Here is an 11996-nt window from a genome sequence, read left to right as displayed (position 1 = left end):
TAAGTTACAAGCTACTGCTATTGTTGCTTGCTTTTCATTTTGTCAGTGTATTTCACAAGAAAACTAAATCCACTGTAAGGCTGTCAGGATAAATAATTAACACTTCTCTGAAATCTGAAATTAACACTACTCTGAACTCAGTGGAGATGCTGCTTTTGCCAAGACAGTTGTCTGCACAGTTTTGTTTTTTTTAAAGATATAAACACTAGAAAAGTGGGAAGAATTGGTGCACCTGTCTGCTCATTGCACTTGCCACTGTTTTCCCTTATTCAGTGTTCTGCTGTAGGAGAAAGAATGAGTTTAATTTATTTTTTTAATAAACGAAAATATATAACGTGGAACCACTCTTCAGAAGCAACAATAAGCCAAGAGGTCCTTGCATTTCCCTCCAGCTGTTAAATTGCACGGTGTCCTTTCCACAGGGCTCCATCCTCAGCCACACGAGTAAAGGGTTTGTGACTTCAAAGCAGGAGGACATCAAGAAAAAAGGACTCTGAGTCTTCCAGTAAATTAAATTAGTCAAGAGCTGACTAAAAATCTAGGAACTGAGTGAGGAATTATCTGATAATGACAAAAAAACCCAATTAATGAACAACAATTTTCAAAAACTTCCCTTGCCCCCCCCCACTAGAGCAGTGCAATTAAAATAAACTTATTGAGCCACAGGGGTGCAAAAGGCAAGTTGTGTTTCCTGAAGCAAGGGCACAGTGAAGAACAATTAGGTACTGAATGAAGATGTCATTATTTTCAAGGCAACATTTTATTTAATTGGGCCCTCAGCTTCCTGAACCAAGAATTATATCCCACTGCTCACTGTTCCAAGGCAACACTGCTAGCAGAACTCATTTTGTCCAAGTACCATTTCTGCTGGATGAATAAACTTCCTCTGTTGATTAAGACTCATTTCAGAGCACACTGAGCTTATCTGAGGCTGCGAAGATAAATGGCAACATTGATGCTGACACAACTGATCTCAGAGTCCTGAGACTCAACACAGGAAAGGCTTTAAGGATATGGATCACTTGGAGTGACTGAGAAAGTGGTTTAAGCTGATGGGAAATAAGCCCATCTGTAAACTGATTTTTATTCTCTGAAACTTTTTTTTTCTTTTAAATGGAATCTGTCATAAGATCTGATAAAAAGACTGGATACTTTACCATGTGGGAGTTTGGCTCATCAGTTTCAGGGTCTAAAAGCTGCTGACCAACAATCATATTTAAGGAATGGAAACTAAGCTGTTGTACTTACAGGTTACAAAACAAGGTTATTTATGTAATACACAAAAAAACCACAGTGACGAAAACTGGATTCTTACTATGAGTAAATCAAACACATCTCTTGTACATCCTGGTGAAGCATCCAGCTCCTGGAGATAACAGTTTCAGGTGAGATGAAAAATAAGTGCAGCAATAACAGCCCTGTCAAGGTATGGATGAAATAAACCCAGCACCCACACACCGCAGCATCCTCATCTCTGTAGCAACATCCTTTCACAATGCAGGTGAAGCTGAAGCAGGAATGGAACTTACCATCAGCAGCAGCCTCCTGAAAAGGTCTGTGCCCGCTGTCTCTGTGAGCAGGTGAATGCTGGTGACATCCGCCCCGCCGCGCTCGGCTCCCAGAGAAAGCCGGCTGGGATCGCCCCCGAAGCTGGCGATGTTCTGCTGCACCCACCTCAACGCTGCCAGCTGGTCCCAAAGGCCAGCATTCCCTCTCACCTCAGCAGAACCTGGAGTAGGAAACAAAATATAGCAGAAAACACTGAAGTTCGGAGTAAATGTTATATTTTTTGCAGCTCTTGCAGGTGAAACTTGACAAAATTGATACCAGAGTTTAAAAGTCTGGTCTCCTCCAAGGTAATCGCTTTACACAGTGACTCCATTTCAGTTTTCACCACTCCACAGGGCAGCCCTGGGGGTGCTGTTTTGTCCCAGTGATAGAAAAATAACACTTGAACTTTTAAGCTTCATTAGGACACATCATGGCAGGAGACAAATCCAGGCTCAAGTATCCATAGATTTAGCCATAAGATTCTTTTTCTACATAAGTAGCTCGATCTTAAAATGAGTTTAAAGTAAACAAAAATATCTGTGTGTTGGCCAGGTTCTCAAGTTGGAAGGGATCTGTAAGAATTAGTTTCCCTGGAGACACCTGATTGTATGTTTCCTTCCTACACACCTCTTACACTTGCCCTGCCTGACCAATCACCATAAATCTTACCATTATGAATTAATTGTTAAAAATAATTATTAAATAATTATTATAAATCATATCATTATGAAATTACTATGAATCCTATTGAAATCCTTTACACTCTTCCAGATATTATTTTAAAATTTAAAATATTTCTGTCTAAAGTTTTTGAGATTGTCCTATGTTTATCCAATAGAAATCTTATATATATATATATATATAAACATAAAAAACAAACAAATAATTAATCATGTGCTTTTCATGCCTAAGTATGACCACCTCCTTTTCAAGACCAAAAAGTGGTAACCTGATACTTTGATTAATAAGAAACTAATGCTGAAAGCATCTAGTTATGCAACCATGAAGGTAAGCTTGATTTTATGTCAACAAAAGCAGAAATAAGTAATTCCTCCATGGTTTATAAAAAAGGAATAGAAAATGATTATTCAGTCTACTTCTTTTTAATCCACAATGAGCCATTCATTTCCAAAGTTCTAAAATTCTTCTCATTTAAAACTTGGAAAAAAACACAAACCCACAGGATAAAACAGAAAAGCCATGAATAGAAAAACAACTGAAACTGTTTCTTCCATTGCCAAGACCAAACAGCAGAAGTTTAAAATAAGGATAGGTTCAGAAACTAGTGAATTAAAATTAACAGGGAGCAGAATAAAAAGATGTCACTTTGTGGACAGGTCTTGGGCAAAGAGCAGTTGAAGTGAACATCCTTTACACTGTGAATTACAGAGGTATCAAACTCACCAGATTAAACAGCAGAATAAATATAGAGGAGAACTGATTAATGGCAACCTTGCAGGGCTTAGGGATGCCCATGCTACAATAGCCATTGTTAGGAACACCCTTTCAGCAGGGCAGTCAAAAACTGAATGGCCCAAAACACTATGACCTGTAGCCACTGTTTCAGATGACCAGTCCAAGGCACACCAGTGAAGCAATGGAGGAAATCTTTTCCCTGCTTAATTTTTTGGGTTTGTGATTTGTTTTTTTGGGGTTTTTTAAAGTTTGCACACTGTGACCAGTTCCCAGAGTTCTCAATCCAGCAATAAACCCACTCTTTAAAAAGGAAATCTCATTTTAAGGGCTTGCTCCATCCCCATTGAGACCACTCCAAAGGAAGTGAAATCATAGAATCACTCTGGTTGGAAGAGACCCTTAAAATCATTGAGCCCAACTGTTACCACTGTACTGCCAAGTTCACCACTAAACCATGCCCCCAGGTGCCACATCTACATGTTTTTAAATATTTCAGGGATGGTGACTCCACCACTGCCCTGGGCAGCCTGTTCCAGTGCTTTACAATCCCTTTGGTGAATAATTTTTTATGTGCAGATCCATGCAAATGTTTCAGCCACACAGTCTGCCTTGCTTTCACTATACTAAACAGAAAGACCTAAGAGGGAAATATAACCAGTTCCTTTTTCCCTGGCAAAAAACACATCTGGGTTGTGAAATGTACCACACTGAGAACAGATGCATGCATGGACATTCATAGGAGTTAGACTGAAAGAAACATGTCTGCCAGGAATCTTTTCCACTGCCTTTTTGTAGGAAAAGATCACATTCCTGAGGACCACAGGAAGCTGAAAAGACACCAGAGTCCTTGTGTGCTTCCTTCTGTAATTGCTAAACAGAAGAAGAACAATAGTTCTGAATTAAAGCACAAAAATAATTCTGGTTTATATGCTTTATATAATTTCATGGAATCTTAAAATAATAAAACATATAAACATGACTGTGTTCTCCATACTCTTGCCATCCATATGACTGGCAATTCACCTCAATTTTTCTGGACACAAAGCAAGAAATGAAGACACTAGTAAGAATGTGCATCACTTTTTGCAACATTAATGGGTGATAGCAAATTTAATTAAACATCTTTTTTGTTTATGAGAAAGAGAGCTCTTTCACTTTTTGCAAAAGCCACTGAGAAACCAGAATAACTGTAGAACAAAAACTCCATGCAAACAGAAAGAACTCTTCTGTTTTCATTACCCTTCAATTCCTTAAAAATCCATTTAACTCCTTCCTTTCTAGATTTGTGAATTATAACAACTCAATTTGAGAGGATTCAGCTTTGCTCAGTTGGATAATCAAACTAATATTACTCACAAGTTCATAACTTTTATTGTAGGGGCTTCTAACAGTCCTTCTGCAAAGCCCTAAGGGTGAGCTCCTGCTCCCTTTGAAACCAATGGCAAAAGTTCCAAAGGACCAGCTGCAGGAGACTGGAATGTTAATGGTTTAATGATGTAAATTTGTTGTCTCAGCACCAAGCCTGACAGAGCTAAGGTGTGTTTGAACAACATTGCCAGGCGTATGGTGGGATTCCTGGGGTGTCCTGTGCAGTACCAAGAGCTGGACTTCAATGATTCTTGTGAATCCTTTTCAACTTAAAATATTTTGTGAGTCTAGAATTGTATGATTTTCCCAGCTACACACCAAGGACTTCCCAAAGAGGAAGAGGCCAGGAAAGACTGAACTTTTCCCTGACCACAGCTCCACAGTACAGAGGAATAGGAGAAAGGCCCCCAAAAGTCCCTGTGTGTAATGAATCACGTCCATGTGAAGGATTGCAGGAACACCAACCATGCACACCAAGCCCATGTATTGACATTTTGGGACATACAGGGAGAACCCTGTGAAACAGAAACCAAAAAATTTTCTTGATCCCTAAGTTATGCATCATCATATAAATACTGCTGCATCATATTCAGCCCAACCAGCATTTTCCACTTAGGAAGAAACCTAGGTGATTTTCACAGGGCTGAAGGAGGGTGGTGGGCAATGTGTGGGCAGTGCTGTGTACTGGAAGCTGCCACAGAACATATCCACGCTGTATTTGGCTCTAGATTAAATGATGGTATCACTTTCATAAACATTGGGTTTGCACTGATGAAAACAGTGATTTTTTTCTCCAGATACACCCATAATCAAGTTCTTATCTAAATAAGTAAGGAGTTTGTAGTGCCAGCTCTCTATTTACAGAATGAAAGAGACTTTGCTGGGAGTGAGTTTTGAACAAAACAGTAAAGAGAGAAGAGAAAGAAATAACCAAAAACTGCAGCTGTAACTTCAAACTAGGCAAAATCCACCCAACACCACTAGCAGGGAACACTCAAAAGGATCATGAGGCAAAGTGCATAGGTCAGATATTTGCAAACGTGGCAAATATGACATCCTAAAAGTTACAAATGTATTAAAATGCCCACTAAAGAGACCAAAGATTGCCACCAGACTGAAAGAGACAGAGCTCCACTTGCAGCTGCTGCATTTTTTCTCAGTGGCTCTCTACCTTAAGTTCCCCTGCCCCAGGCAGAAGTGAAAGATGGTAGAAAGAAAAGTGTTCCCTTCTTGCTTAAAAAGGCAACACTAAAAAAAGGCATAATAAAAAAACAATCCCCAAAACCAGATGGCACTACCCCAAAGGTTTAGGGAGATTGAATGTGTGTTTTCATACCTCCTTATACAAGAAAAAATCCTGTTTGTAATGGGAATTTGTATAATATTTAATGGCAATTGGTATTGAAAAATCCTTTACACTGGAACATGGGAAAGGGTTGCATCACAGAACATGCAAATATTCAGTCACATCCAGGCCAGTACAGACTCAGATTAAATGTGGCAAGACCTTCAGAAAAGTCAGGTTGGAACCAACCAACTACCTTTGTTCCATACTTTCCATCCTCTCACATCCTTCTTATCATGAACCTGAGTTATCTGCCTCTGCCTCTTCCCCACTCTGACACGGGCACAAGAGAGAATCAGCAAAATGTCGTGGATGGAACAGGTTGGAAGTTGGAATCATTGAAAACTCTACCCACAATGGTAGGCCACTGGAATTAGCAGGAATTTTGATACTAACCTATCTTCACAGGTGTCTGCAAATTCAATATCCAAAATCTCATCTGCAAACACAAGTCTAGCCAGTGCTTTGATATAGATATTGGGTTTGGTTATAGATTTTGGGACAAGCTGTCCCTGTTCCCCCAACGTCTCCCCTTTGTCTTCAGATCAAGGCTCCACAACTTCTTGGCCATTTTTTTCCCACAATAATTAAAAAAAAAGTCTGTGAAAGATATAGGTTACTCAAGTTGAAATAATAACTTGAAAAAATAAAAATTAGAAACAGAAGAGTCACATAATTGTGTTTACTCTGGAAATCCATGACTTACCAGTGCTCAGGAAGCCAAAGACACCGACCCGGTAGTTTGCCGTCACGACGATGACGTTACCGACGGCAGCCAGGTATGATCCATCCAGGGTTGTCTTTCCCTCCTCAGCACTGTAACTCCCTCCATTGTGGAAGAACACCAACACTGACATGTTTTTGACCTGCAATGACAATGACCAGATTCATATTCCTGTTGCCAACTGCTTTGGTAGTTCACTGGTGAGAACACACACAGCTTCCTCATGAACATTATCTAAGCATTATTTATAGCTCTTTAAGAGTGACCATAAAGAAGGAGTATCTGCCTATTTGTCTGGCATTTAAAAGGTGTCCACAATTGTTCACAAAATGTCTGCAATGACCCATGTATCATAAAGAGGGCACTATCTCCAGTATAAAGTAGATCTAACAGCCAAAATCTCCTCTAGGCCAGCTCCTGCTGCCTTGGCCACTGAGCATGTGGTGTGCTTGTCTTGGCTAGAGCACATCTGCTTTACACAAACATGCAGGAAACGTTCAAGCAAGTGGGAAACAGCAGAAGGAAAAGGCCTGTTGGCTTGCTCCATCTTGAGTAAGACTAACTCATAGCTGTGCACAGCTGCTTGCTGCTCTCATCTTCAGCACTCAAACACTGCCTGGTCTCAAAAACGTCCCCTGATTTTGATAACACTCCATGCTCCTTCAGTCCCCATGGAAATTTTCCCCTACCAGATACACAGAGGGATCCAGCAGAGAGGACTTTGTCTCTGAAGAGGAGAGACACATCTCACAAAGTACCAATGGACTCTGCCCCAGAAGAGCCCAGCAGGATTCCCAGGATGGCAAGGAGTCCCAATCTGCACCCGAGTTAACACTCCTGGCAGAGACACCTGATTTTGCCCAGAAACAGAAGGTTTTTCCTCAAGCAGCACCAGGTATGGACTCTCTGCACACACAGCAGGGCTGCAGCCAGACTGCTGCTGCATGAACAGGAAAAAGGCAGAACAGCCCCGGGACAGCCCCAGCAGGTTACAGACACTCAAAAGAAACATCCTTCAGTGAACATAAGGGTGTGGGGGGGTTGGTTTGGTTTTTTCCTTTCCTGTAGCAGCATCAAAGTACATCTGGGGTTGGTTTTCCCTGCACCTAGAGGGCAATGGGCTCTGTTGCTGTTATTTTCTGGATAGAGCTTAGCTAAACACAGCAGTCCCATCTGTTCTGGCAAAGAATGTCTCCAGCAAAAACACAAATGGCTGTATGGGAGAAGGAACAGAGCAGCGATGGCTGCAGCATCCTGCAAAATTAGGGGTTAGCAGGCAAACTACCCTCAACTGCCCTTAATTTGCACACAATTGTGTGCACTCCTCACTTATCTCTTTGATAAATCAGTTCAGGGGCTTTTTGTGAACATAACAATGTTGCCAAGAAAGCACAAGACATTACAAGCACCGAGACAGTTGTTTTTTTCTCATTAATTTCTCTTGAATTGAAACTGCCTAACTCACAGTGCCTTGTCCCTGGTTCCCATTTCTGCACAGAGAGAGATGGGGTGAACAAAAAAAATGAAATCATCTGTTTTCACATGGAAATTCATTCTGAAATACAACCACATTGAGTTGTGTAAGCTAAAATGGTATTAACAATTTTATTGAGCCTGCTCCATCCCCTCAGCTCAACATGGTTAAGCCTGAGGCTCATACTAAGATTTTCCCACATATCCACAGTCTCCACAGCACCATGACCTCCAGCTGCCCTGTAAATTGCATGTTACATTATTCTGAGGGACTTTACACAATAAAAAACTCAAGAAGGGCAAAGATGGGCAGTAAAATTTGGAAATGGCAAACCAAAGCCATTTACAACAGCTACAGATATGGAGTAATTTGGGGAAGATTTAGCACTGGGACTGTGCACCAAGCCAAGTGGATGCAGCATTCCCATCTCTTTTTCTGCATCAAGCACTGGGAAGCCCAGCAGCTCCATCATGGGCTCATGACTGAGGGGCTTTGGTCCCATGTGCAAACCCTAATGGGTAATGAAGTTCAGCAGCCACAGGGACACTGCAAGTCAGCTGGAATTCTGAGATGTTTCATAATATTCACAAGCATCTTCTCAATCACAGAATGACAGAATGGTTAACCTTGGAAGGGAACATTGTTGGGGCCATCTGGTCCAACCTCCCTGCTCATCCTTCTGTAAAACACTTGATGAGCTGTTTGACAGGGATAGATCTAAACTCAACCAAGACAGGCAACCTTCAGTGTTTTCACTACTGCACAATATTGCTCTGTAAAGAATTGAGTGCAACGAGGATGATGCTGTAAGGAAGGGAATGTGCATGAAACTGAGTAAGAAGAGATAAATATTCCTGTTTAATGGAAATTTTTAAGTCTCGGTCTTACAATTGAACCCTTTCTAAATAAAAGCCAAGCACAGCTTTGCTGAGCTAGTGTGACAGGTGGTGATGATTATAGGTGGAAAAAAGTCAGAAGTGCCAGTTTAACTGTGGTACATGTAGCTATGGAAGAAAAATGATGTCATTTACCTTCTTCACTGCTTGACACTTTGAGAGTCCTTTGGTGACAGACAGGCAGTCCCTGCACTGTGTTCTTTTTGAGGTTCAAAATGCTCCTGAATATCCTCTGCATTTGCTGCTCTCTGGGAGATTTTATATTCCATGTTTGCTAGCTAATTTAACTCTCCACAGGCTGAAAATATATAACTGTATTTCTGCATGTGACAAAAAAATAGAACTTGCCGCAAAAAGAGACAGGAAAATGCAATGCCTTCTGTTGCCAGTTACTTCTGCAAAACCAGAAATTTTAGTTCTCTCCTGGACTAGACTTATGCATGTGAAACTGATTTTCTTGATTGGGCCTACTTCTACCTTACACCTTTACAAAAGAGAGGAGAGATTCAGTTCACAGGACTGACAAGGAGAAGAAACAAGCCTATTTAATCTGGTGGAAAATACAATGCTTTCAAATAAACTACCTTGAATGCAGCTCTTTTAAGCATAGATGGCAAACTGCCTGAGACAGTGACCTGATGTTTTCAATAAGTGGCAACTGCACTCCAGGCAAAATGACAGCCTCATGCTGCAGGGAGAAGACAGACTGCTGGTCTCTCTGATGATTAAAATGGGCCTGAAAGGGACTATGTGTGCTGCTGTCAGATTGCTAAACCAGCTCTTTCCAGAAATGCAGTATGACAGACTCATAAATTTCTGTTACAACTACCATCACCTTCTGAAAATTGCCAGTACTGTGGAAATAAAAAGTTCCTGTCTCTGAGCCCACTCTTCAATGGGATTCACATGTTACTCAGCATCTTCATCCCCATTCCCCACAAGGGCTGGCCAATCATTTTAGCTTGGCTTTTACTTGCAGCTTTCTTTTATATCTGTTTAGAATGAGAAAATCAAGAACTTTCAAATGACAATTCCTCACATTGTACCTGTGGCCCAGTCATTTTTGAAACATCTATTTTTAAGCTCTGTGAGCGGGCCACAAATGTAGGATTGCTTGCTACCCTCTTTTCCTAACAGACCTCCCACAGATGTCAACAGGGGAAGAGTGAAGATGAGAGGGAAAAAAAACATCAGCAGCTCCCTGTCTGGTGGCAAGTGTTGACGTATTGTATTGCATTATTGGACAGATGGTCTGCTTGCAGGAACACTGCCATTTCTGTCCTTAATTTATCCTCCTTTGCTGCCACCTTCTTGTGTTGTTTCCCTCTCTGTCTCTCTTATTTCTAGCTTTTTAGTATGCTGTCCTCCTAGTCACCTCACACTGCTCACACAAAGCCTGTAGGGAATACTCTTGTACCAGTAAAGACACCAGAGTGCCTAATTTAACTTTATAGGCTTTGTGAACAGCACAGGAAAAACAGCCATTCATGCCAATTAAAAGCACTTTGGAAAGAGAAAATCCTCAGCTACAAAAAAAAATTCGATTTTAATTACATCTCTTACTTACAGTGGTGGCAGGAACAAAGATGTGCAGATACAGACAGTCTTCACTGACAGACTGTGACGGGGCCTCTCCATCTCCTGGCTGCCAACACGCTGCCCTAGAGACGCAGATTGAGAAAGCAACAATAAAAAAGGCTTATACTCGTCTTCCACTGTTACTACTTCCTTATACTTCAATGCATTGGGTTAATAAAATCTTTAAATCTGTAAATCTTGATCATGTTTAAAGGCGTGCCCACTTATAAGTTAGCAGCATCTATATTTGTATACATACAGAAAATGCATTGCATTTGTGTGCCCAGAGCCCCTCTTCAGACACCCTGCCTCATGTTAAAAAGCTTAAAACTTGAAAATATGCCTCAAAAAACCCTCACTTTACATAAACTACACAAAATTAGCACCAGCTGTAAAGGGATCAGGACTGGGACTCACAGGCACAGTCTTCCCTGCACACCTACAAAATCACTCCTTTGCTGAAATGCTGGTTATTCATTTAAATTTCTAATAATTTGTGGGCTACATACATTTTTATTTATTTCCTAGGGGTCTGTGGGCTACATTTAATTGTGTTTAATTTAATTTCTAATGGTCTGTGGGAAAATTTGGTAACTTCAAAATTTTAGCACATTTTTAAAATCTCTTTGTTCTAAGCACCATAGCAGACCATTAGCAGTGTCAATTAATAGTGTCAGTTAATGTTAAAAGTACCCTTTTGGTAAGAATTCAGCAGCCAACCACATAGAGAAAATTATTTTCTGGCCAATATCTGAATGAGATTCATCTGCTCAAGGATATCAAGCTTGAAAGTGGATGATTTTTGCTACTCAGTGATAACTCATTTTGAAGCCAGTTCCTTTTATTTCACAGATTTATCCATACCACATGATGAGTTATGGAAAAAACTCACAATTTATTATTGAGAAAGCCAAAAGAGGCTTTGGAAAATATGGTAATAGCTCAGAGAATTATTTTTAAATTACCATTTTTAATGTCCTTGTAAAATTTTGTACTAAAGTTGTGAAGAAATTATTAGAAAACTACAAGGAAAAGAACCAGACTTAATGGAATTCTACAATTTTTTATTTTTTTTTCCATAATGGGGAGACTCCTAGGATGGTGATGTCACTCAACAACTTTCACACTGACATGGTGAAGCACATCATCTCCAAAACAAAAAACTGCTAAAACCACTTTTGGCAGAAAAAATGCAAAATCCCAGGTAGGAAACCTGCCAGGACAATAGGTATTACACTATTAATCACACAGATTTCCACAGGGCAGCAGGGATCATCACCTGTGATCACAGCTTTTTATCTCCAGCTCCCAGGAGAAAGGCTGCCACCTGCTGAAGCAAGTCTACAGCTCTTCCAGGAGCTGGAGACTCCAGCAACTTGCTGATGGTTTTGGTTGGGTTGGTTTGGGCTGGGTTTGTAAAGTTTTTTAAGGCTTTCATCAAGTCTAAGCTGATAAATAAATATTTCTCTTCCATCAGTAATGGCACTGTGCTAATGTGAATTTCTTGTATATAAATATTTTGCAACATCAATATAGAATATATAGAATCCAAAAAAAATCAATAGTTTCTATACATAAAGTGAGGTCTTTCCAATTCCCCAAGTGTAAACTAATTGGCTTTTTAATCTTAAATGAATAATAGAA

At 40.3% G+C, this 11996-nt stretch overlaps 1 protein-coding gene across 1 annotated transcript in view; it reads right to left on the bottom strand.

The window, feature by feature from the left end:
* Positions 1 to 11996, bottom strand: part of TG (thyroglobulin) — a 146078-nt gene that overhangs the window by 62720 nt on the left and 71362 nt on the right. The window contains exons 39-41 of the mRNA XM_058833014.1: positions 10342 to 10435; positions 6387 to 6546; positions 1530 to 1729 (exon numbers count right to left, since the gene is read on the bottom strand). Coding sequence (XP_058688997.1) covers positions 1530 to 1729; positions 6387 to 6546; positions 10342 to 10435 — 454 coding nt within the window. The remainder of the gene's footprint in view (positions 1 to 1529; positions 1730 to 6386; positions 6547 to 10341; positions 10436 to 11996) is intronic.

The sequence above is a fragment of the Poecile atricapillus genome, chromosome 2 (assembly GCF_030490865.1).
Source record: "Poecile atricapillus isolate bPoeAtr1 chromosome 2, bPoeAtr1.hap1, whole genome shotgun sequence".
Classification (NCBI taxonomy): Eukaryota; Metazoa; Chordata; class Aves; order Passeriformes; family Paridae; genus Poecile; species Poecile atricapillus.
Note: the sequence above shows the minus strand (reverse complement) of the source record. Positions and strands in the feature narration are given on the sequence as shown.